This window comes from Camellia sinensis, chromosome 1 (assembly GCF_055761805.1).
Source record: "Camellia sinensis isolate YWXY chromosome 1, ASM5576180v1, whole genome shotgun sequence".
NCBI classification, from domain to species: Eukaryota; Viridiplantae; Streptophyta; class Magnoliopsida; order Ericales; family Theaceae; genus Camellia; species Camellia sinensis.
Genome location: NC_138961.1, coordinates 194,258,222 through 194,284,865, shown reverse-complemented (window position 1 = coordinate 194,284,865; position 26,644 = coordinate 194,258,222). Strand labels below are relative to the sequence as shown.

The 26,644-nt window shown below is 36.4% G+C and overlaps 1 protein-coding gene across 1 annotated transcript; it reads right to left on the bottom strand.

Moving 5' to 3' along the window:
- Positions 1-1,472: 1,472 nt before the first annotated feature.
- On the bottom strand, positions 1,473-7,325 carry LOC114276506 (eukaryotic translation initiation factor 6-2). The gene is made up of 8 exons (XM_028218276.2): positions 7,223-7,325; positions 7,036-7,088; positions 6,785-6,881; positions 6,582-6,667; positions 6,428-6,472; positions 4,965-5,095; positions 2,065-2,175; positions 1,473-1,962 (listed from the first exon to the last, which is right to left on the bottom strand). The coding sequence occupies exons 2-8, from the start codon at positions 7,043-7,045 to the stop codon at positions 1,705-1,707; spliced, it is 738 nt and encodes a 245-aa protein (XP_028074077.2). The 5' UTR covers positions 7,046-7,088; positions 7,223-7,325; the 3' UTR covers positions 1,473-1,704.
- Between the last annotated feature and the right edge of the window lie 19,319 nt (positions 7,326-26,644).

Here is a 26,644-nt window from a genome sequence, read left to right as displayed (position 1 = left end):
TCAAAACCATATAGGACAATTCATATTTTAAGTAAACTTTAGAGGTATATTTGTAATTTACCCAAATCAATAAAACCAGATTGAACCTGTGGGCCAAAATCACTTGAAGTTGATGCTCAACTTACACAATTTTCATTGCCAAATAGAAGCCTTCCTACTTTTAACAACCAGTAGAAATAGTACTGAAAGTATGGTGATAAAAACAAAAATCAAATTATACCTGTGATTTTTTTGATTTGTCTATTGTATCAATCTGATCCTGTAATTTTAATTATATCAATTTTTCCTTTAATTTTTCACATAGTATCAAATTTAATTCAATTAATAACTGTTAAGATAAATTATAAATATATCTCTTGAGATTTACTTAAATTATAGATTGCCCCTTGTATTGAAAATTACAAATACCCTCTCATCAAAAAAGATTATTTAACAGAATTAACAGAAAAAATAAAATTTCTAACTACTCTCCTATGCAACAATAAAATTACCTAAATTGTTAACAAAAAATATATTTTTGACATTATTAAAAATTGTTAATCAACTTGATAATTTATTAATAAAATAGATTATTTGTTATATAATTATAAACTTGAAGGGATGAAATGTAATTTTTAAAATTACAAAAGACAACCTATAATTTAAGCAAACTCCAGATGACGTATTTATAGTTTACCCTAACATCTATTAATAAATTGAAGGGTTAATTACATTTTAGTCCTTAAAGTATGAGCCTGGTTAGTTTCTAATGTTTAAATTGTGTCAATTTAGTTATAATGTATAAAAGAAATTTAATTTAGTCTCCACTATTTAAATTGTATCGATTTGATTTTCAATATATGAGTGTCAATTTAATTCTCAATTTTGAAGTGTCAATTTAATCCCCCAATATATACAATGTATTTCAATGTAGTCCCCTAATACATTAGGGACCAAATTGACACTACCATACATTAAAAACCAAACTGAAACACTTTGGTTTTTGTTTTTATTATGCCAAAAATAAAACTTAAAATTTGTTCACAATTTTTTTTTTTTTTAAAAAAAAACAACAAACTTTTACAGAAACACCAAGATGTTGTTTTTAATTTTTTTTTAAAAAAATCAGACAAAAATAAAAATGATAAAATAACAATGACTGTTTTCGAATGTTTTCGAATGCTCTATTTTCAAAAACACGAAAAACAAATTCGAAGGTGCATGGCACCCAACTGAATAACTTGGAACACAGCTCCTCGGGGTTTAAAATGTCACATTGGGGTGACACTTCGAGGATTCTAATAAATTTCACTACTATTGTGGGTGCATATAGATAATCACAGTAACATCAGAACCTTTTCAGCATTAGCATTTCTATATGCTTTGAACCATAGAGTTCAAATAACAAAAACTAAGCAGAATCAATGACAGAAAAAGAACATGAACATGCTCAAGATCTATTTACCAAACAGCACAAATGACGAGTATACCCATTTCAAAACCAATGACAATCTTATCATTAGGGCACAAGCACATATGTTGATATATACCAGAAGACACAGCATTTTATAGCTCATTTCTCAAGGCAAAAATAGAAAATTATGGAGAAAAGTAAACAAATAACAATTCAAAGAGCAAGTGCTTCAGACCTACCAACTACAAGAAACGAGTCCAATGCATTGTTGATGTATCAAACTAATGGCCATGGATCAACGGATCAATGACTCAAACATAGCTGTCGATCAATGATTTCCTCATCTCATCAACAATGGCACTAGGTTGGGCTTCTCGCAACTTGAAGACGCTCTCAATGACTGACAATTCTGTTGCTGTAGTGTCTGATCCACAGAATGCTGTCCAGTCGTTAACTGTCAAGCCGGCGGCTATCACTTCACTACCACGATTCACAGTCCCTGCCACCAAAGGGACCTGAAGGAGGGTTGAAAGTTCATCCAAGTCTTCAATGGATGTATGAGGATGGACCTGCTCCAACACAGTTTCCATTAGAAAGCGGACAACAAAAGATAAAATTTTGGTACCTGATGTTTGATAAGATTGCCACAGATGCAGGATATAATTTCTTACCAGGCCACCTTTATTGGAGAAGGCACAATAGCTGCCCACAAGAATGTTACCAGCAATTGTCTGCCTAAAAACTTCTACCCCAAGAACATCTGCAATCATCTCCTCAGTTTCCTGCAAGTCAACATGAATATAAGTGTTATCTAATAGAAGTTTAAGTCCTACAACATAAAAAAGAAGAATCATCACTGCCTGTTGATGCCGGCATCTACCTAAATTTAAGGAAGAATCATTACCCAGACTGAATGAATTACCATAAACTAGAAAAACACAATGCAACCAGTCTATAGAACTATTCAAGAACCTGATGAGTTATGTGCACCTCCACTTTACATGGGCTAAGTAATAGATGAACAGACAAGATCAAGGGCATTCCAAAAGAACAAATTACGGCCCTGGGACATTCCAAAAGAACAAAATAGTGGATTTGCAATTGCATAGGCTTACAAGCTACCTCGAGAATCAGAAATGAAATTCAAAGGTTTAATAAACCAGGAGAGTATATCAAATGTATTTTTTAGCAAAATTGGGGGTAGAAACAGGTGATTGGAAACAATGGAATAATAATGCTATGTTGCTGACTGAGACTTCACCACAGCAATCACCCATAGAGAGGGGAAACTAACGAAGACAAGCTATATAAATTGGTGGCATCAATGAAGTGCACAATTGTCACCATAGTATGCTCAACAGATGCTTGCTAATTATTAACAGAAACTCTGCACAAAATAGCTATAAGTCTAGCCATCTTCCATGGAATCAGAGTAATCGGAAGCAAAGATACAGCTAAACTACATAATCAATGCGACAGAATAAGAATGTTGAAATGGATGGCTAACCAAAAAAACATTAGAGGATCAATTTAGAAACCTTCATGTACTCATCAAATGATCAAAGGTTTTTTGAGTGCATAGTGGATAATACTAGCTAAGATTGTTTAGCTATGCAAAATAAAGACCAGAAGCTGCACTAAATAAAAGGAGTGGACTGGTTCAACTCAAAGCAACCTACAAGCAAGGAGAAAGTTTTTCATAAAGGAAGAAAATCATTTAGAAAGACTCAAGGCTGCAAAATGACGACATAAAATTATTGCACTGAAGATATAGCCACAATCCCATGCATGGTACTCAACCAGAAGTAGTTGCGAAATAGCTTTTTTTGAGTGTAGATGCATGGTTAGAAAAATATGAAGGGTGAGTTTGGTTTGATTTTGGGAGATAAATTTTTTTAAAAAAAATTGAGAGAGTTTAGAAATTTTTTTGGTTTGTTTGGTTGTATATTTTGGAAATAGTTTTGGAGTATGGGAGTTTGGAATGATTTGATATTTTATTGTAGTTGAGTAGATATATCATATATATGAGAGAAAAAGTAATTGAGAAGGAGAGGGGAGAGAGAAAAAGTGATTGATTGATGTGTAAGAGAGAAAGAGTGATTTTGGATTTTTTTTTTTTTTTCCAAAATCACTAAACCAAACAAAATTTTGAAATTTTTTCTCCAAAATTACTCTCTCAAAACCAAACCAAACAAGGCCGAAGACTCCAACAAAAAGGAACACAACCTATGGCCTGCCTTAGTCTTGGCTTGTAGATGTACATGTAGGAGATGCTCTCAACTTTACAGCATGTGTTTAAAACCATGGTCAGGACACGGAAAGCCAGCTCTTAGGCTTCTAGCAGAAAATAATCTATTTCACATTCAACTGTGCGCCAAGGTTGTTAAAATCGGGATCCTACGTTGGATCGTTGGAGGTGTTTATAGGATCGGATCGTAGAATCGGATCGAGGATCGTAAGATCCTACCGAAAAAGACAAATTACATAATAATTTAATTTAAATAAATATTTCTTATGAAGTATACACAAAATGAACCTATATTTTATTAAAAAGAAGTGAAGATATTGTGAAAAATATAATACTCCATGTAAAATGTACATATAATATTATGCAATAGAAAACTCGATGGTAAAAATTCTGTATTTTATCAAAAAAGAAGGTGAAGAAGAAGAAGAATTCTATAACAAAATACTTTACAATGTAGAATAATGCATAAAAAGTGAAGAAAAAATATTTAACAAAATTGGATATGAAAATAGATTAAGAACTCAAAAGAGTAGCTTAGTCGAATGATAAGGTTTGTCGTTAGCATCCCTGGTGGAGCGGATTCGAGTCACAAAAATAATTTCTCCAGAAATTGGGATAAAGTTACAATCATCTTACCCTTCTTAGACTCCGCTAAAGCTAAGTTTGTTTTTTCGACTATTTAATTTTCTTAAATTACCACAATATTTGAATGCTTGTTTTCTAGTTTGTTTTTTTTAGTCTATTTGATTCAATACTACTTAATTTTTATTATTTATTTTGACAACATAAATTGATATTTAGACAACAAATATAAAATTTACAACAAAATATGTCATACAATACAAAACAAGGCTTGTAAATTGGATCAGATAGGATCGGATTCGGATCGGGATTCCACGATCCTATAAGATCCCACTACCAGGATCGAAAGATCCTACCTATAACGAGTTTTTTACATGATCCGGATCGATTGCACTCAAATGGATCGTAAGATCGTAAGATCCGGATCGGGATTCTGATAACCATGCTGTGCGCACAGGTACGCAAGTACCCCAAACCCAAAATCATGAAAGTGGATTATCTTGTGTCCACAAGATATTACCTGCCTTCGAGTCCAGGAAGTAAAGAAAGCTCTAAATGCATCTTCCAAAATGGATTAGAGCATTAGCACATTAATTTAAACCCTTTGTAGGAAGAAAAAGCAAAGAAGAGGGAGGGAAGGAATCATCAAAAAACAGGCAATAACCAATATTTATTCAAATTGATTAGCAATTGAAATTCAATCTCCAAAGACATTTGTCCCAAAGAAACAGGCAGCTTTACCTTGTCAAGATCAGTGTGTGTTAGAGCAACGTAATCATTGCATGCTATACAATTCCCTAGAGCAGATAATCTCTCTTCAATGCGCTGTACAACAACTTGATCTGGCAGACTGTTCCTCAGGTGTTGAAGTTCTTCAACCAGGAAAAAAAATAGGAATGTGAGGTCCACAAGTAGAGAAAAATGCCATGAAATATTTTGAAGGCTAAAACTTAAGAGTTAATTCAGTTCAATCTTTATAACAGAAAGTCATTACATTACATGTTTATCTATACCAATATGTGTACGGTGTAAGTGTAACATTCAGAGGAAGCTGCCTTCTAAGAAAGTTCAAATGTTCATAAAACACTGCAGTAGCTATCAAACATGAATTCACGTAGAGTAATGCTATACAAATTAACAAATCTGACAAACTCTCTTACTCACTGATGTGGCACTTATCATATTATTGAAGTAGGTCCAGCTTCAGATTCCAAACTTTCATTATTGCATGCCACATCAGTTTGGAAGATTTGTTCGCTTATATAGCATTTTCCATTCACAAATTTTAATTGAGAGATGCAAAACAAGACTTGAAGAATTGTGAGCTTGTCAAAGACTGCCATGACAGCTCCCATTTGCATTTAGAATATAAAGTTGGTAGAGCAATCAATAAATAGATTGTTCCACTTCCCACAAGGGTGAAGAACTCCTGCCAGTTGCCCTACAAAAATCATAGAAATATAATAGAGCTACATGGAAGAGAGATCCTTCTGCAGCTGAACAGAAGGTAACAAAATGGCTTCCTAGATCTCAACCTAAGACACTAATAGGGTCATGTTCTTCTTCTGAAACCCTTTAAACAGTTCTAAGATCCAATCATCCCGTAGAAATTTAATGGAAGCAAAAAAGAAAAAGCATAAAATTCTGTAACATAACTCAGGGACTATGGCTTAGACAAAGTTGTTTCAACTGAATGAGTAACTGCTTGACAGACCACTAAAAAGTATAGGATTACGCTGCAGCCAATAACAAAGCAAATATCACTCAAATCATTAAAACCCTTTAACGTATCTCCTCTTGGACAAGAAAGGTTTTGTTTGCCTTCTTCTAAAGCAAGAAAATTGGGGGAAAAAAAATTAAAAATTAAAAACAACAATATCATTTAGCTATCACAATTTGTTTCACCACAAAGGATCAACCATACCAAAACAACACCAAAACACCTTCATACCTTGAATTTTGAAAGAATATTTTATCATTCTATGATATATTATATGAGATTTTAATGTTCCAAAATGAGGATAACTATGCAATCATTTTCCTTATACATGGACGTAATTTTCACCCAGTAGCATCAAGTGGAATTAAAAAGGAAAGATTTGGTCAAATAAAATTCTAAGAAACACAAGAATATCCATGATAACTAAGAGCAACATAAAAATGTAATCCTACTTAGAATAACAAAATGTTTGTCACAGCATTACCTTGGTCAGTGGTGGTGTGAGGCAGCAGAAGCCCATTTTTGTTTCCTACAACAAAAATCAAATGATGGCATTGAGATAATCAGTTTAAAGCTCATGGGTCCTCAAATAGGTGCTTCTTACATTAAGACTACATAAAAGAAACTTCAAAGTATACCAGCACAAAGCCGTCCAATTATCCGAGTACCACCAATGGAGGTTTTAACCACAGGTATAGCATCTGCTAACTCAGTCTCAAACACACTGTACACAAACCAGTTATGCTAAGATTCATTTCTTTCTAAACCCACATACAAAACCCAAAATTCCAAAAAAAAAAAAAAATTCAAATTTTTGCGCATCCTCAACAGACAAACAAACCTGTAGAAGTTTTCTGAACCTCCAATTGCAACCAAACAGTAGGCATTGGTCAGCTTCGAGAACACCCCAACTTCACATGAGTTCTCAAATTGAAGGCCTACACAAAACCCAAGTACAAAAATAAGCAAAGGGCACAGAGAGACAACAAATCAAGATTGAAACTTTAACCTTCAATAAATAGCGATCAAACAATAAGGAACAATCATATATGTGTATATATATATATATATCGAGTGGTGTGAATAACTTACGAGTTGCCATGGTGAGAAGAAAAAGGTTCGTTGGAGTCAGAGAATTACAGGGTCTGCGATTACCACGGGAAAAAAAAAATGTAAAAAAATGAAAATCGAAAATCAACAGGAACGCTTCAATAGTTCATTAAACCATATGAACATATATATACATATAGATAGATAGATGTGTGTGTGAGTGGATTACCTGAGATATGTTTTGCCGGGAGCTTAGGTCTGAGAGGTTCGCTTGTATTTCACCAATGGCAGTGTTCAAATTAGGGTTTTATAAGCGGTTTGGCCCCGTTTGTTTTGGGTTATAGCAAGGGGATTAAGATTACTAGTACCTTGGGATTAGTATATGGGGTGTTTGTTTTGAGAGATAGCTTAGGGACTATTAATATCTTGGGACTAACTAATACCTTGGTATTACTAATACCTTGTTTGTTTTAAGAGATAGGAAGGGTACTACTAATACCTTGGTATTACTAATACCTTTGTTTTAAGAGATAGGAAGGGTACTACTAATACCTTGGTATTACTAATACCTTGGTATTACTAATACCTTGGTATTACTAATACCCTTAGGGAGGGGATACATAGTGAGGAGGTAGAGATGGTATTAGAAAAATAGTGAGGGGATTAGAAATTTTTTTATTTTTTTTATTTTTTATATATTGAAAATTTTTTTAAAAATATAATTTTTAATTTTTTATATTTTTTTATTTGTTTTATTATTTTATATAAAAATAATTTAACAATTCCTCACTACTAATCCCCTCACTATGAATCCCCTCACTACTAATCCCCTCACTATCAATCCCCTCACTAACAATCCCCTCATTATTAATCCCCTCACTATCAATCCCCTTCATTCTATCTCTGAAAACAAACGACCCTCACTAACAATCCCCTCACTATTAATCCCCTCACTATCAATCCCCTCCATTTCATCTCTGGAAACAAACGGGGCCTTGTGATTTTTTAATGACAAACTGGGAAAAAGAATTTGATTTTTTAAAATTTTGCTAACGCTCTTGGTTTGGAATTTGAAACTTGAAAGAAAAAACATAAATAAAATATATTTATATTTTGGGAGATTTTGTGATAGTCCCCTCACTATCTAATTTGTCTTTCAAAATGACAAGAATTATATAAGTACTTTCAAAACCCCCTGATATTTTAAAACTTGTTTCTTTTACTATATTACCCTCATATCTATCAGTTCTCCTATTAAGCCATCTTCACTATGTATTTCAGAGTAAAATTTTACTCTGTATGAAAGTAAAATTTTACTCTGAAACTAAAGTAAAATTTTACTCTGAATAAGAGTAAAATTTTACACTCTGAAACTAAAAGTAAAATTTTACTCTGTATAAAAGTAAAATTTTACTCTGAAAAACAAGTAAACTGTGAGACTCTGAAACTAAAAGTAAAATTTTACTCTGTATAAAAGTAAAATTTTACTCTGGTTCTGTCAAATGAAAAAAACAGAGCAATAGAACCAGAATAAAATTTTACTCTGGTTCTATCAAATGAAATTAGATCATTTACAGCCACTGTTCTTCTGTTTCTTCACAGTTACTTGCCTCTTTCGTATCACCTCTTTGGCTTCTCTGTTATCTATTACATATACACAATCCATATTGCTCACTCACGATACAAAAATGTATCAAAATCAAAAACAATTTTACAATAAAAAGTTGAGAGAATATAGTAACAACTCATCAATAGATCAATTTAAGAACTTAACAACACTATCCAAATGAAAAATCTCTCCATCACACACACACACACAAACACAAACACACACACACACACAAACACACACATATATATATATGAAAAATCTGAAGAACTGTGTTCAAATATGAAAATTTTGAACAGTCGTGCGATTCGTCTCTATACTCTTTCACAATTCGAATTTTTGATCGACGAGGCTATCATTAACGACAAGAACATGAACTTCATGAGAATTGGAACGCGATACGTCAACGTCGTCGAAGCTTTCTCTGATCATCTCCGACGATCTCTTCCACTGCGAAACCTATGCGCCATTCAAAGAAAATTCTCTGCAACTAAGAGTGATTTAGGTATATTCACAGTTTTGGTTGAAATCACGAGAGCTTCGAACGAATCCAATCCAAACCCTAGGAATGGAAGAGAGAAGGAAAAAAGAGTGGAGAAGGTGAGGAAATTTAGTTGAGGGTATAATAGTCTAATAAAATATTTAAATAATAAATTTTGTCCTTTATGCAAAATTTTATAATTATGAGGGGGTTTAGAAAATATAATTTTTTTCTTAGTCCTTTTAACAATGAAAGGAAGGTAAAGAGAGTTTATAGCTAAATTTTCCTTATATTTTATCTAATTATATATATATATATATATTATTTTAAATTTTTTCTCAAATCTTTCGATCAAACCTGAAGTTAAAAAAGATTCGGTAACTATATTTTAGACCAATTGGAATATATTATTTTATCTTAAAATTCAAAAAATCCCTACAATAAATCGTCATATTACTCTTTTTATTTTTTTATACCTATTTTAAAAAAAAATTAAAAAATCAACTATAGCAGTCAGCTTCCAAACTATCTCATAGTATTTTTATTTATTTTTTTGAAAGTGATAAATTATAAATATATGATTTTGAAAATTACATTTTGCAACATCAAATTTATAATCACATAATAAATTATCTCTTCTATTAATTAACTATTAAGTCAATAAATAAATTTTAATAATATTATAAATATATTTTTCAGTTAAAAGTTCTAATAATTTTATTATTATATAAGAGATTAATTAGGAATTTTATTTTATTTTTTAGTTAATTGTGTTAAATAATAAATTCGATAACAATTTCTAAAATCACAAGTAATAAATCGTATTTTAAATAAAATTTTAAGAAGTGTATTTATAATTTATTCTAAAAAATTATTAATTAAAAGTTAATTGTTAAATTATGTTTCAGTCAAAACAAAGTTTTTTATTTTTTTTGACTCATTTAACCAAATCAATGGCCTAATAAAACGTTTAGCAAAAAATATATATATATAACTAGTTGAGTTTTTTTTTTTTTTTTTGGTGGAAATAATTAGTTGAATTATTAAGCGAGATGGACAAACGATGAGGGAAAAAAAAAACCTTGATTATATTTTAGAATGAATCTTCAATAAATTTCAAAATATAATCTTTGAATGGTTTAGTCCTTCTGTTTTTTTTATAAATCTAAAAGTCTTATTAAAGTGAAAATTACATAAAAAGATTGTCACTTATATGTTTGGGTTTAATTTTTTAAGGATAAAAGTGAATTTCTCCAAATGTAAAATTACATATTTGGGTAATTCGCACTATAGAGGTTTTGAATTTTCCCTCTTCATGGAACAAATCTCACATTACGAATAAAAACGTAACAATACTCTAATAAGGTAACACTCTAATGTAACACACTAAAAAACTTCTTAGTATACTTTTCTCAAATGTAACAACGTAATACTTCAAAAAAAATTGCTTAGTATACTTTTCTCAAACGTAACAACGTAACATTTCAAAAAAACTCCTTAGTGTATTTTTCTCAAATGTAACACTTCAATGTAACATACAAAAAAAATTCCTTAGTGTACTTTTTCTAAACATAACACCACAATCAATGTAATCCCAAACACAACACTCCAATATAAGATATTCCAATATAACACATAAATACTAAAAAATAATTTAATGTACTTTTCCTAAACGTAACACTAACAGTTTGAAAATTATACATTTATCCAAAACTTACTAACGAATTTTTGTACTCTTTTTGGAATGGTTTGAAAAATCTCACATCTTTTGTTTTGTTTTGTTTTTTTTTTTTTTTTTTTTTTTTTTGAGTGTTACATTAGAATGTTATGTTTGGAAACACTTTACATTAGAATGTTATACCAAGAAGTTTTTTACGTTTGAAAAAATATACTAAAGATTTTTTTTTTAAATGTTACACTGGAGTGTTACATTGAAGTGTTACAGTTTAAAATTATACATTTGTCCAAAGCTTACTAATGAGTTTTTATACTCTTTTTGAAATATTTGAAGAATCTCACATTCTTTTGGAATATTTGAAAGATCACATATTTCAAGTCATTTATATACTTATTTTGAAATGTTTTCCAAATAAAAAAGATTCTCATATAAAATTTAATTCCAAATTTAATTCTCATAGATTGTGTACCTTTCTAGCACAAAAGAAAAAAGAAAATGAAACATAATAAAAATAAGGGTATAACCGTAAATTTAATTTTTAAATAATATATTAAATCTACATTTCTAAAATCAATGGAACTAATTGGTCTACAAAAAAATCTTTGAGACTAAATGGACTATCATTTCTCAATATAGGACTTATAGATAAATTTTCTTATATTTTATGGGAGAAAAAATATATATTTTTAAATTATATTACTAATGAGTTTGCTTTGTGTGTTTTCTGACAATATTAGAAGAAAATAAAAATATCACATTGCATAAAAGTAATTTATGCAAACAATCACACTCAAAAGACATATCATATATATATATATATTAAAAGTAATATTTTTGCTATGTTTAGGTAACACATTATAAGGGTTTACTTTTTTTTAAAAGAGTCGTGTCAACATCTATTTTCTTAATTAAAAATATTGTTTAAGTGGCACATTATAAGACAAATTATAAGAGCTTATTTTTTTCTAAGAAAATTGCGTCAACATCTATTTTTTTAATTACAAATAAAGTTCTACATAAATTCAAACATAATTTAAATTATACTAGCTTTACCTTTTTTATATGGATCCTATTTGACAAATATTTATTTTCATATATTTTTCATCGTAAATTAAGATAATCTACAAACCCAATATCAATTTTACGTTTCACATTTTTCTTCTTAATTCTGTCAAGGATTTTTTTAATGCTAAATTGCTTTTTTTTTCTTATTTTTCTGTACATTATTTTATACCCAATATCAATTCTATATTATTCTATATTATGGATTTGTTGTTTAAATTTTATAGTGATTCTATATATGAAATTATATTTCATTTCCTACATTATTTTATATAATCACAATTCACAGGAAGAAAAAACTGCACAACATTGATACTCTCAAGAAACTCTAAAGTTTGGATTTATTGCTTGAGTTACTTTTTCAATTGTTGAACAGTAAATTTTTTTATGTTTTGACATCATATTACAGATGATTAATCACTTCACACACTAAAATGTATTTATTGTTTGGATGTTTTCATTATTTTTTCTTTCTTGGTTAGTCGTTATTGAATTTCTTTTATATAGTTGATACTTTAATTTAATTAAGAGTGCTTGTTTTACAATCTTATAATTATATACATCATACAAAATCATAATATGATAATCCAACTATAACGTATTTATATTTAATTTTTTTAATAAATTTTATATCATTTATATTTCTACGTATTTTTATTTTCTGTGGGGGCATATTTTTGTGAATGACAACACGTGGCCAAAGTGGCACCAAAGTACCAGCCGAGGTACCACATGTCTTGGTCATGACGCCGAGATGATTTCGGCAAGGCCGAGGTTATATGCGGAGATACCGGAATCCGAAATGAACGGATAAGGGACAAAAGTCCTAGAATGAGGGAGGACTTCAGCCTAGATAAGGATAAAGCTCTTAGGGAGTTTATCTTTATCTATTGAAGAGTCCGGGATAAGCATTGAGCCAGAGTCCATTGAAGCTAGGCTTTTACAGGGATCAAGTCAGTGTTGGCTATAAAAGTAAGGCATCATCGTGGGTCTAAGGTACGTTTTTTGTATTTTGGCTAGCGAGTTAAGCACTGTTTGCTACCTTTGAGAGATAATTGAGTACTGACGTGATCATCGGAGTGCCCCCGAGTGGAAGAACCACCGCCGAAGTCTTTGCTTTCTGTGACAAGTCGTTTGGGCGCAATCTATTCTGTCGGTGTTCTCCAGCTAAGTACCTGTTTGGCAATGTGGTCAGAAAATAGCACACACAATTTGGCGCCGTCTGTGGAAAAGAAAGGAGAATAGATGGCCAACGATGGACAAAAAGAAAAGGTTGGGGACGACATCTCTACTGGGAGTGGTAAGCACCTTGATCCCAACGTAGAGGACGATAATTGCAATGAAGAAACTCGAGATCAGAATCTTGGAGAGAAAAACGTCGGCCAAGAAAGGGACGGACCAAAAAAGGCAGACCGAGGCGGGTATTACAACGAGAACGACCTCTAGGTATGGAAAGATAGATACCTGCAGAGTGACGGAGAGATGAAAGGAATAGAAAATAAATTGGCGGACCTATAATCGGTCGTCAATTTCATGATATAGAACAACGTCATACAGCTACCGTTTCCATTACAAGACACGCCGATTCCAGCGGCCAGGAACAATGCCCAGAAAATGGGGCAGAAAACGGTCCCTACACTCCCCCAGCACGCCAGGACCAAGGAATACTCTCATCGGCCTTCAAGGGAGGTCGGGCGAGGAGAGTCAATGAAGAGAGATTCTCGGAGGACGCATCGTACCAAAGAAGCTGACCCAAAAGAATATCGACATGTTCAAGGGAAGGAACTGTGTTTCGACGCAACTAATGAAGAAAGATCCAAGAGGACCCATAACGATACTAGGAGTAGCGCACCAAAAATGCTGAAATCCGTTGATAGCTGAGCTCCTGGACGGACCAAGGAGGATCTGAGGGATTATCTCCAGAGGAAGCGACAAAGATGCCAAGGTAACATCACCGGTCAAGCCGAGAAAGCCGTTCTCGGTGGAGTTGGACAAATTTGAGGCCCCGAAAAGGTTCCACATGCCGAGGTTCCAAATATACGACGGTAAGTCCGACCCTAACTTTCACATCGGTTTGTACCTAAACTCAATAGCGTTATACACGGGGAACGAGCCGTTGCTATGCAAGGTGTTCCCCTCATCTTTTGGGGAAATCGTATCAGAATGGTTTCACAAGTTGTCGAAAGGAACTATAAAAAGCTAGGAAGGCCTAACCAAGATGTTCGTGGCTAGGTTTGTGACAAACAAACTACAGTCGTTGAGGGTAGACTCCTTGATGGCTTTGAGGATAGGCGAGGATGAAAGTCTCAGGGCTTATGCCAAGAGGTATTACGAGATATTCAACCGGATACCAAGATGCAACCAAGAGGTAGCGGTAGTGTCTTTTAAGAACGGCCTAAAAGATGATTGCCTGCTTCGAAAATCACTGACAAAGACATTGCCAAAAAGTATAGAGGAACTTATGGCCAGGATAGAAAAGTATGCCAAGCCCAAGGAGGACATGTTGGGAACAAAGGTGTCAAAACAAGAGAAGAGAAACAGCTCGTCGAAGCGAGGCCGAGGTAACGGTGGATATAATAAGCAAGAGACAGGACTGAAGGCGGCACAAACAGTCACAACCGTATTCCGAATTCCAGTTTACAAAGTCTTGGAAAGAATCCGGAATCAGCCCTATTATAGAGCACCAGAGAAGCTTCATGGTGAATTTATGGGAAAAAGTCTGGAGAAACACTATACCTACCACAACGAGGATGGACATCTAACTCAAGGGTGCAGAGCCCTAAAGGCACATCTGGAAGACTTGGTAAGACAAGGTCGTCTAAGGGACCTGGTAGATGAAACCAGGACAAGGGAAGAGCAAACGAGACTGCCTCAAGCACCGGCAGCACCACCTCTTCCAGCACCACAACCGCAAGTAGACAGACCTCGAGTGATCAATGTGATCCACTCAAAGGTCAATGAGAACGAGATACGTGGGGAAACTCAGAAAGTAAAACACCTACAACATGTGTATCAGGTCTGACAAAAGAGACCTAGAGTAGACGAGTGCCAGGGACCAGTGGTGTCCTTTACTGAAGATGACCTAGAGATGGTGCAGCATCCACACAACGATGCCTTAGTAATATCCCTCCAGATTGGAGAATGCCAAGTAAAGCGAATTCTGATCAACCAGGGCAGCTCTTGTGACATCATGTATGTCAGGTGTTACAAGGAGCTAGGCCTTCACCAAGATGATCTGGAACAAACAATGGTCCAATGGTCGGGTTCAATGGAACGCCGACGTGGCCCCTGAGAGCAGTAAGTTTGGAAGTGCAGGCTGGCACCAAGAAAGTAAAAACTGCGTTCACAATAATTGACACTCCCTCCCCTTATAATGCTATCCTGGGATGGCCATGGCTGCATGCAATGGGGGTTATTCCCTCAACATTGCACCAGTTGTTACGGTTCCTAACAGAGCATGGAATTGAGGAGGTCAGAGGGGACCAGGTGCAGGGGGGACCAGGTGTAGGCAAAGAATTGCTCCATGGCAGCAATGAAATCCACCTACAACATATGAGAAGCAGAAGCAGCGGAGATTGAGGATGAGGACATGAAAGTCCTTGAGGACGTCGGCAAAGAACCAGCCGAGAAAAGTGAGGAAGCCCTGAAGAATATCTTAGTCCAGCAAGGGGATGAAGAACGCTTTTTCTTTCTCGGCTCAAGATTGGCCGAGGAAGAGAAAAAGGAATTAGAAGCATTCTTGAGAGCAAACCTTGAGGTGTTTTCCTGGACACTGTACGAGATGCCTAGCATTGGCCCCGAGGTCACTTGCCATAAATTGAATGTGGACAGGTCGGCTAAACCTCTCATCCAGCGAGCAAAAAGGCCGGCGTTGATGCATGTTGAGGCAGTAGAAGAGGAAGTGGATAAACTTCTGGAGGCCAGAGCCATACGAGAGGTAAACTACCCCGCATGGTTATCAAACGCGGTTGTTGTGAAGAAAAAGAATGGGAAGTGGAGGGTCTGCGTGGACTTCACCAGTTTAAACAAGGCTTGTCCCAAAGACAGTTTTCCACTACCCAATATTGACCAATTGGTGGATGTCACTTCAGGGCATGGAAGGATGAGCTTCCTGGACGCTTACAGGGGGTACCATCAGATAGCCATGTACCCCCCAGATGAGGAGAAGACTGCATTTATCACCCCAAAAGGGTTGTATTGCTACAGAGTGATGCATTTTGGGTTAAAAAATACATGAGCAACTTACCAGAGATTGGTGACTAAGATGTTCAGACATCTAATAGGCAAAACAGTGGAGGTATATATTGATGACATGGTCGCGAAGACCAAGGAACCTAAAGATCATCTGGCCGACCTGAAGACAGTCTTTGACATCCTAAGGACATTTCGGCTCTGACTCAATGCATCGAAGTGTGCATTTGGAGTTGGGTCAGGGAAATTCCTAGGATACTTGGTCACCAGAAAGGGTATTGAGGCAAGCCCGGATCAAATCAAGGCCATCTTGGAGTTAGAAAGCCCAACATCGACAAAACAAGTGCAGATGCTGACTGAAAGGGTTGCAGCCCTAAACAGATTCATAAGAAGGAGTTCTGATAAATGCAAACCTTTCTTCAGTTTGGTAAAGAAAGCCACAGACTTCTTATGGACAGAGAAGTGCGAAGCCGCCTTAGCCGACTTGAAGAAATACTTAACCACAGCTCCAGTTCTTTCAAATCCAGTACCTGGAGAGGAGCTATTCTTATACTTGGCGGTCTCAGAGCATGCAGTGAGTGCAGTAATAATCAAGGACGATAAGGGAGAACAGAGGGCAGTTTACTACGTGAGTAAAATCCTAGCAGATGCAGAGACCATATATCTACCTTTGGAAAAGCTAACTGTCACAACCCAAACCCACCCCTAAAAGTTTGGTCCATGACCGGCCTGTACATAGGCCTCAAAGTAGAATTTTAGAATAATACTTAATCACATACGGGGCCTTAAGCGGAAGCAATATCAATAAAAGATAACATCCATTGAGCTTGTGCATACATGATGGTTTAATTGGATTTAGGCATTTAAATACACTTCCAAATATACATATACAATCACAGAGTTTATATAGATCTCACACACTCTTACATAAGACTTAATAATTTATATGACTCCCAACACAAATTAAGGTCTCCACGTGGAGACACACCCCAGGTGACTTGGCAGACAAGCGAACCTCAGTACAACTCTAGTATCAATCCCCGATGGCTCACCTACAGAAATATACATAAAACAGAATGAGCATCAGTGAATAATAGCAATGTAAGAAGGTTAATTGAATAAGCAAAACTTTGAATAAAATAAATAGGCAGATACCAAACTATATACAGGTCTCATCCATAACTATATTTCAATACGGTCTTAGGCTCACATATAATACAGACTGGCTTCAAGCCTATATGTAATACAGACCGGCCTTAAGCCCATGCAGAATACAAAACGACCTCAGGCCCAACATATCATGCAGAACGGCCTCAGGCCCAACAGATTATACAGAGCGGCATTTGGCCTAGCAGATTATACAGAACGGCCTCTGGCCTAGCAGATTATATAGAACGGCCTCTGGCCTAACAAATTATACAGAACTGCTTTAAGCCCAGATATGATACAGAACGGCTTTAAGCCCCAGATATGATACAGAACGGCTTTAAGCCCAGATATAATACAGATCGGCTGTAAGCCAAGATATAAACAGATTGGCTGTAAGCCCAGATATAAACAGATTGACCTAAGGCCCAGATATCAACAGACAGAATAATCCCAGATTCATAAGAATACCATTACATAATAGTGCACATAGATTTCCCCATGGTTTAATTACAAGTTAATATAGTTGCCTTGTATATAACAGAATACTAATAATAACTATTAACATAAGGCACATGCATCACTATAGTACGATTAATAAGGACAGAACAATTCATATCATAATGGCCTCGAGCCCATCATTGGCAAAACATAATGATTCCAGGTATGCAAAGATATCATTGCTCCATGATACACACATGTTCCATTTGTTCACCATGAATCAATATAGTTAACTTGTAGGTAACAGAACGTTAATGTTAACTATTAACAGTAAAAAAAACATACTACTACAATACTATTACTCACAGTGATCGGCTCTCAGTAGTAATGGGACGATGTCCTCGTCTCGACCTACAAGCACAGTTCACAACACATAATATGAGATCATAATCAATTCTTTACTTATTCTCTTTGATCATTTAATCAATTAGTCATGGTGGTACCAAGCTCATTATTCCTTAATAATTTATAATCCATGCCATAGAAGATAGGAGGAATCGATAGGAAAATGGTTCTGACGAAGAAACGGTACAAACCAGTAAACAGAAAGTGAACAGTAGTCACTAATTTGGGCATAACTATTTATATATTTAGAATTTTGGAGTGAGACCACCACCATTGGAAACTAGACTTCTGGGGCTTGATTTTAGGCTCAAGAATCACTCAAAACGGAGTCCGGATGCAAAAGATATGCTTGTTCAAAGTTGACTGAATAGAGCTGTCTCCCTGCACGTGCGGGAAACAGGGCTGCACGTGCAGGAGAACGTGTTTTTTTAGCAGAATCAAACTTGGTTTTGGGGCTGGACTGCCGCATGTGCGGGAAGACCCGCCACACGTGCAGCTCTGGGCAATTTTCAGTCCGAAAATGGCTCTTTTTGCTCCAACACTTGGTTTTTCCATTTTTAAGCTTGGTTTCTAATATAAATCACTTAAAAACATGTAAAATTGCCCCATAACATGATAAATTAACATCAACCAAGTGTAATTTCATCTCAAACAAATCAATCTTTGCCTCAAAGTTCAAGATTCATGCTTAATCTTTCATGATCTTCAAGGTTCTTAGAACACAACCCACAACCCACAAATTCACTTAATTCTTGGTTGATTTTATTCTTTGGACAATTCTAAAGTGCATTCCATATGGCATTCATAAGATTGAGCCCCAATCATAAACAAAACCATAGAACCCAAGGTCTCATTCCTTAAATTGAATTCAATTAAATACATACTTAGAACCCTAACTCAAATGGTCTCAAATCTTTCCATATCATCATAATTTCATGAAATTGATGCCTTAAACACAAGGATTCAAGATAAATTATCATACCTTAGTTCAATCTTTGTCCTCCTCTTAGTTCTCTTCCATTTCCTCAACCCTCCATGGTTGATCTCCTTCTTCTCTCTTCAATTTCTTCAAGCTTATCTTCAAGCTCCCAAGAATGGTGAGCTCTTTCTCTCTCTTCTTAGAGGAGCTCTCTCTCTCTCTCTCTCTCTCTCTCTCTCTCTCTCTCTCTCTCACGGTTCTCTCCCTCAGATATTTGTTGGGCTCCAAAGTGATGAGATCCACCACTCATATGGCACATCTATACATATATATATATATATATATATCACACATAAGCTTAACACAAAAGAGAGAGCCAAACACGCCCTTACGAATCGCACAAAATCGAATTTCAATTAAAATTCTCAGATGACTCTAAAAATTATGCTGATCATAAATATGTTTTCTGTTCCAATTTCTGAAGCCTCGAAGGCCTTCAATTTGCAGTACAAAGTTAACCACCCAAACATGCATTAACGAATCAGACGAATTAAATTTCCAATTAATTTTTCCAAGTGGCTCTAAAAATTCCCATTAACATACCCAAGTACTCAATTTTGATTTCTGAACCCATGAAGGTCAGTAATTTCAGTTTTAAAATCATAACTAGGCAAATAATTCTTTAATTAGAACAGATAGAATTAACTTAAAGCATAATAACCCATATGTAAACAAAGATAACTTCTTCTACGCATTTTGGGGTCATTACACTAACACTAGTTTTGGTAATAGCCTCCAAGAAACTGAATCATTACTTTCAAGCCCACAACATTATGGTGCTAACTGAGCATCATCTAAAGTCCCTGTTGCAGCAAAGAGATCCGACAGGCATGATTGCTAGATGGGCAGTAGTGTTAGGCCAATATGACTTGAAATTCAGACCCAGAACAGCAATCAAAGGCCAAGTTTTGGCCGACTTCGTGGCCGAGTTCACACCAGGCGCCATCATACATCAGACTCCATTGAGCCGAGGTATATGATGTCTAGGTGAACAGAGAGAAAACCCGCTAGGAATAGTAGAACAGAGGAAATGAGAGAAACTCAGGCCCTGCAGTATTTACGTCGGCAACTCCTTCCGCCTGTTTGTTGATGGAAGTTCAAACCGACAAGAAGCAAGGGCAGGAGTAATGCTAGTATCACCGAATGGGCAGATGCTTGAACAATCAATTCATTTGGGGTTTAAGGTCTCAAACAACGAAGCAGAGTATGAAGCACTAATCGCAGGATTAAAGTTGGCAGCAACAATAGAAGCCGACGAGGTAACAGTCTTCTGTGACTTCCAACTTATCGTCAACTAGGCAACAGGCGAATATGCAGCTTGAGATGAAAGGATGATGGCCTATGTAAAGGAGGTGGGCAGACTGATGGCATTATTCCAAAATTGCTGACTACAGCAAGTCGGCCGAGATGACAACAGCTATGCTGATGCCTTGGCTAACCTGGCTAGTGCAATGAAACCAGAAGAGGCAAGGACAATAATGGTTGACTACTTGTTAGGTCCAAGTGTAGAACCACTGAACACAGAGCATGAAGCAATATGTGTGGAGATGGGACCAAGCTGGATGGATGCAATAATAGTATTCCTTAAAGAGGGAAAACAGCCAGATGATCATAAAGAAGCACACAAGATCAGACTGAAGTCGGCAAGATTCAATCTGACAGCAGAAGGGCATCTCTATAGAAGATCTTTTACTGGACCCCTTTTGAGGTGTGTGCATCCTTCACAAGTTAAAGACTTATTGTATAAGATACATAAAGGAGTATGTAGAAACCACACATGGGGCAGGTCATGTAACAACCCCAACCTCTGATTAACGTTAATCCGTACTTAATTATGTCTGATGGTAATTTAGGAAGGATTTGGGATTAATTTGCATGTGTATTGCATTATTTTTGTGTTTCTATCTGTTTGCGATAAAATGACCTGTTCATGCCTTTGACTTTAAACTGCGAATTGAAAGCCTTATCGGCGACCGATTCAGAAATTGAGTAGTGTTTTATACTAGTAAGAATATATGTGATTTTATGGTAAGTTTAATTAAAATTTGGTTGGTATGATTAAATTAGATTATATAATGCTAAATTACATTAGTTCAAGTAAATTACCTAATTGCCACTTAGTAGGCCACTTCTAAGAGCCTTGTTTGGAACTTATTGTGCATCATTCTATCAACCATTTCTTGACCAAACAGTGGGAGAGAGCTAGAGATAGGAGAAATTTTGGTTTCAACAAAATTCCTTGAAGAATTGGAAGAATTGAAGAGTAGTTGCATATTTGAGCTTCTAGGCTTGGAATTCAAGACCTAAGGTAGGAGAATCATCTTCTTGATTGTGCATTTAAGTTATACCTTGCATGGTCCATGGTAAAATTGAAGATTAAAGTCAAGAATTGGTTGAAAATGTTGAATTGAGGCTTAAATCATGCATGCATGTTCATATCTTAGCATTTTGAAGTGTCTTCATGGAAGTTCTTGCATGCAAGCCCATATTCTAGCCTTAGTCCATGAATTCATCATGATTTTGAGCTCAACCTTACATTTGGTCATGTTATAGAGCATTGGATTTAAAATGAACACTTGCATGTTAAGCTCTTGTTTTGTTCTTGAAGTTCTACTTGTAATTGTGTTCAATTGACTCACCCTTGGGCTTTGATTTTACAAATTGATCTTTGAAACATCTTATACTATGAGTTTACAAGTGGTTTCTAGAAAATGGGCCCAAGAGGTCGAGTTTTGAGGTGTTGAATGCTTGGTTTGAGCTTGGGAGGCAAATTTGGAAATTCTAGAATTTGGCTTCCTCGCTCGAGCGAAGGATTTCACGCTCGAGCGACCATCGTTTGTTCAGAGCTTCGCTCGAGCGAAGGAATGGTGGCTCGAGCGTAAATTGCAAGCTCTCAAGTTTTTGGTGCACGCAGACGCACGCTCGAGCGACGAGACCTACGCTCGAGCAAAGAGCTGTGCCTCACGCTCGAGCGAGCATCGAGCGTAAAATTTCAACAACCAGTACTTTTGCATTTTTACAGACCGCTAGAGCGAAGGAGTCTACGCTCGAGCGACCCTTCTGTTTTAACAAGCTCGCTCGAGCGAAGGAAGCCACGCTCGAGCGAGACCCCTGTTTTTAGCAAGTTTTGAAAAATGTTTTCCAAGGCATCTTTGCATCCTCATTCCATCCTAGGCATTCTTAGGCCATGTTTAAGACTCTTTAGTAAGGATTTAAGGTTAGAAACACACTAAGAACCAACGACGTAAGTTTTGTGCAATTAGAATGTGTGTTTCAAGTGTGTGTCCGTTATGTGTTATGTAGGTCACGTGCCGCGTATCGTGTGATCAATCTGCTTTGTCTGTCTGTTTCAAGGCCAACTGTGAGTAATAACTTAGTAAAGTTATGTTCAAACTGTATCTACTTTCTGTGTGATAAAACAAGATCTGTTTTTCGAAATGATATGTTCTGTACAATGAATGATTGTTCAATTTCTGATATGTATTCGTGACATCCTTAGCATCATGTGATATCTGTTAGCTGTTACCCGATATCGAAGGTTCCTTTATAGAACTTATTTCTGTCTGCACTCTGTTACCCGCACCGGAGGCCCTGTCACGGGGGCTCAGTTTCTGTTCTGTTGCCAGGATCCGGAGGTTCCTTTATGGAACTGGTTATTCGTAACCTCACGTGTATACGTTATGTTCTGTTCTGTTCTGTTCTGTTAATGCTAATGGATGTATCACGTAAACTTAATCATGACTTATGATTTCTGTCTATATATGATCTGGACAAATGTTGAATTTGATACAAATCTGAATTATGATTTTTTAATCTGTACGAACTCATTCATTGAAACTCTTTACTCTATTATTATTCACTGGGCTTTCGCTCACAGTTTATATTATGTATGTAGGTGAGCCGGCACATGACCAGGGCCAGAGTTGATGGCCTTCTGTTTTTTTTTTTTGTCAACCAACTGTTGTGCCTCCCGAGGAGGTTCCGAACGAAGCCTAAAGCCATGGCTATTTTTGTATTCATGCTAGTCTTTGTGTATGCTCTGTAAAGTCAGGTCTTGGGAAGTACATTCTGTAAATACCTTGTAAATATTGTGTATCTGGACTAGTATGTTTATGTATATATAAATAAGTTTTGAAATGTTCTGTCCCATGTACGTTATCACAGCTCATTGGACCTTATCTATTTTGTATTATTGCTTCCGCAGCCCCTTATTATTTGCTAATCTATTCAGAGGCCTTTGGTAATCCACGGATTACTGGCCGGTTACGGTGCTAAACCTACAGGGGCGGGTTTGGTTCATGACAAGTCACTTGCTCATAGGGCCATTACTCAGGGATACTGGTGGCCCTATATGCAGAAAGATACTGAAGCTTATGTCAGAAAGTGTGAGAAGTGCCAGAGGTTTGCACCTTTGATATACCAACCAGCAGCAGATTTAAACCCAGTATCCAGCCCTTGGCCATTTGCCTAATGGGGCATGGATCTTGTTGGGCAGCTGCCTTAGGCAACTAGATAAAGGAAGTTCCTACTCGTGGCAACAGATTACTTTACCAAGTGGGTTGAAGTTGAACCTCTTGCAAAGATTCAGGACATTGATGTAAAAAAATTTATATGAAAAAACATCATCACCAGGTTTGGGATCCCAAGGGCAATAATAGCAGACAATGGTACGCAGTTTAACAGTAAGCTAATCAAGAGCTTCTGTGCAAAGTACAAGATCAAGAACTACTATTCCACTCCAAGCTTCCCTCAAAGCAATGGACAGGAAGAAGCATCCAACAAAACTATATTGGATGGGATTAAGAAGAGGCTGGAAGCAACAAAGGGAAAGTGGGTGGATGAGTTGCCCAGTGTACTCTGGGCACATCGGACTACGCCGAGAAGATCAACTGGGGAATCCCCATTTGCCATGGCTTTTGGCATAGAGGCAGTAATCCCATTAGAGGTCGGCATCCCAAGGATCAGAACCTAGAGAGTGGAGAATGGAACTAATGATGCATTTTTAGCTCGAGATCTAGACCTACTGGAAGAAAGAAGAGAGAAGGCAGCAATTCAGGTAGGGGCATACTAGCAGCAGCTTGCCAAGGCTTACAACAAAAAGGTCAACCCATGAGAGTTTCAAGTTGGGGACCTCGTCCTGAGAAAGGTCGTCGGCAACAAGAAGGATCTCAAAGAGGGCATGTTTGGCCCAAACTAGAAGGAACCTTATAGAATCATCTCGGTCTTAGGCAATAGGGCATATCGACTTGAAGACAGTGAAGGCAAAGTATTGCCAAGACCTTGGAATACTTGCAACCTGAAGTTCTTCTATCATTAAAATTTCATTTTGTTTCTTTCTTTAAAATCTTTTGTTATTAGCCGAAGTAATTAGTAAAATTTTAGCTCGATTTTTTATTTCAAACTTGTGTAAAACGATTGACCAGTCACTTAGCGATGTTTCTGATTGAAACATGACGAATAACTTAGACTTATTATATAGCAGAGTTGAATTATACTTGCATATAATAGAGTTGAACTAAGTTGGCGATGTTTCTGATTGAAACATGACGAATAACTTAGACTTATTATATGGCAAAGTTAAATTATACTTGTATGTAATAGAGTTGAACTAAGTTGGTGATGTTTTTTATTGAAACATGACGAATAACCTAGACTTATTATATGGTAGAGTTGAATTATACTTGCATATAATAGAGTTGAACTAAGTTAAATTGACCTAGATTTGCTGTGTCAACAGAATGAAAAACTTTGAATGACACTAAGAACATATCAATTAGATTAACAGAGAGATCGAGGTTGATAACCTCGGCCAGTCTTTGTTTGAATCTTATCTCGGCAACAAGATCATAGGTACATACTTAATGTGAACATAAGTGAAACTTAAGTTCATATTAGGGGGCAGAGAGTTGGAGAATAATGCTTGGAAATTGGAATTTACAAGCCAAAGTTGGTTTAACACTTGTTGAAATTTTAAGAAAAATTTACAAGTTGAAGTTAACCCAAGGTCAGGTTGAAAGAAAATTTGTTTAACACTTGTTGAAATTCTAAGAACAATTTACAAGTTGAAGTTAAGCCAAAGTTATTTTTAAAAAAGTATCTGCGCATTTACCGAGATCACCATATTACCAAGATTTGGAAAATAATGGAAGAGAGAAGGTGAAGTGGCATATTTTAGATAAACACTTGTGAAAACTTTCTTACAATGTTTTTCAAGTGTCAAGATAAGGTCGAGATAAACAGTGAGTAAGTATATCCGAGATATTTTAGCCCGAAGAGATTACACAGTTAAGGTGTACCTTGAAGACATGCAAAAAATTCTAGGTATGGAATCATACAAGACAGTAAAGGAAAGACAAGCATTCAAACACTTAGTCAAAAAAGAAGTTGTGCTTGCATTTAAGAGAAGAAAAAGGGCACTTTGGCCTACAAAGGATTACTTGTTCTAATTACAAAAGTGGCACATCGGCTAAATATAAAAACTGAAAACATTGTTCAGAAAATTACTAAGCACAAAAAAAGGGTTAATGGCAAGACTATTCGGCGTCATCAGCTGGAAGGGTTTGGTTCTCAGAAGATATCTGGGGACTCTTCTCGGCAGCCTTCTCAGTCGCGAGCTCGGCATCGATCTCTTCAAGAGTCTAGTCGATGCTCTTCTCGGCGATAGGTGCCTTGGATGTTGTCTTCCCGCATGAGGCATCTTCTTTTGAGACCTCGTCCCCCTTATCCTGAGTCAAGTCTAAAAACTGCTCATTTAGAGTTGGAGACTTAGCCCCAGCAGCTTCGACCTTTTCAGACTTGTCGGCCTCGGCATCTTCCTCGGACTCCGCCTCGGATTGGCTTGAAGTAGGAGGGAATGGCAGGACGAGGAGACTGTTATCTCAGAGAGTTAAGTCCTCGGAGACAGCCAACTCCTTTAAGGCAGCCATCCAACCAAGGGTGAAACCCTTGTTGTATGCTTGTTTCACTTGCTTTTTGTAGTCCTCGCGGACGTTGGCTGCACCCTCGGCGTATGCTTTCTTATCTGCCACCTCGATCTTAGCGTCCTTTGTGGCCAAGGCAGCAATGAGCTCGGCTTGGGCTTCGGCAGTCTTTGCTTCAGCCTCTTTCTTCTCGACTTTAAGGACCTTAGCAATGGCCTCAGCAGCTCCTGCTCTCTCATCGGCCTCGTCTTGGGCTTGTTTGGCTATTTTGGCCTGATCTATCAAAGTCTTCATCTTGGCCTCGACCTTTTTAACAATCTTCAGCAAGCCAGCAGCCTCCTTGGTCTTGTTAACCAACTCCTTCTTAATGTCAAAAGCCTACATCGTGAAGGAGTGGGCGTGCTAGATCGCCTAGAAGAAATGGACAGAACAAAAGTTAATTAAACTCTAAAGTATGGAAAAACAGAGAATGAAAAGTACCAAGTGTTGGGGGCTTACTTGTACGGAGTGCTGCAAACATCAGAGCAAAGTTTTCACATTCGCTGACCTCGGCGTTGCGTTTGAGGTCTTTTGGAAGGAGCAAGCCAGTTGAGAGGGCAACGCCGACTTCAATATCAGTCGCGCTGTCACCGATTCTAACTGGCTTGTCCTCAATGGTGATTGGAGGGGCCATGGGGTATCTGATTTGAGGGACCCAGAGGTTGTGGCAAACTCTGACCTCGGCTTCTTTGACTGGGTG

What these genes read in the sequence shown, in the direction of transcription:
- LOC114276506 (XM_028218276.2), bottom strand. An exon ending in GGTTCAGAAAACTTCTACAG is followed by an intron (nt 6,668 to 6,784) that starts GTTTGTTTGTCT and finishes GTTTGTGTACAG; the next exon opens with TGTGTTTGAGACTGAGTTAG. An exon ending in TCTCCAATAAAGGTGGCCTG is followed by an intron (nt 1,963 to 2,064) that starts GTAAGAAATTAT and finishes GTGTTGGAGCAG; the next exon opens with GTCCATCCTCATACATCCAT.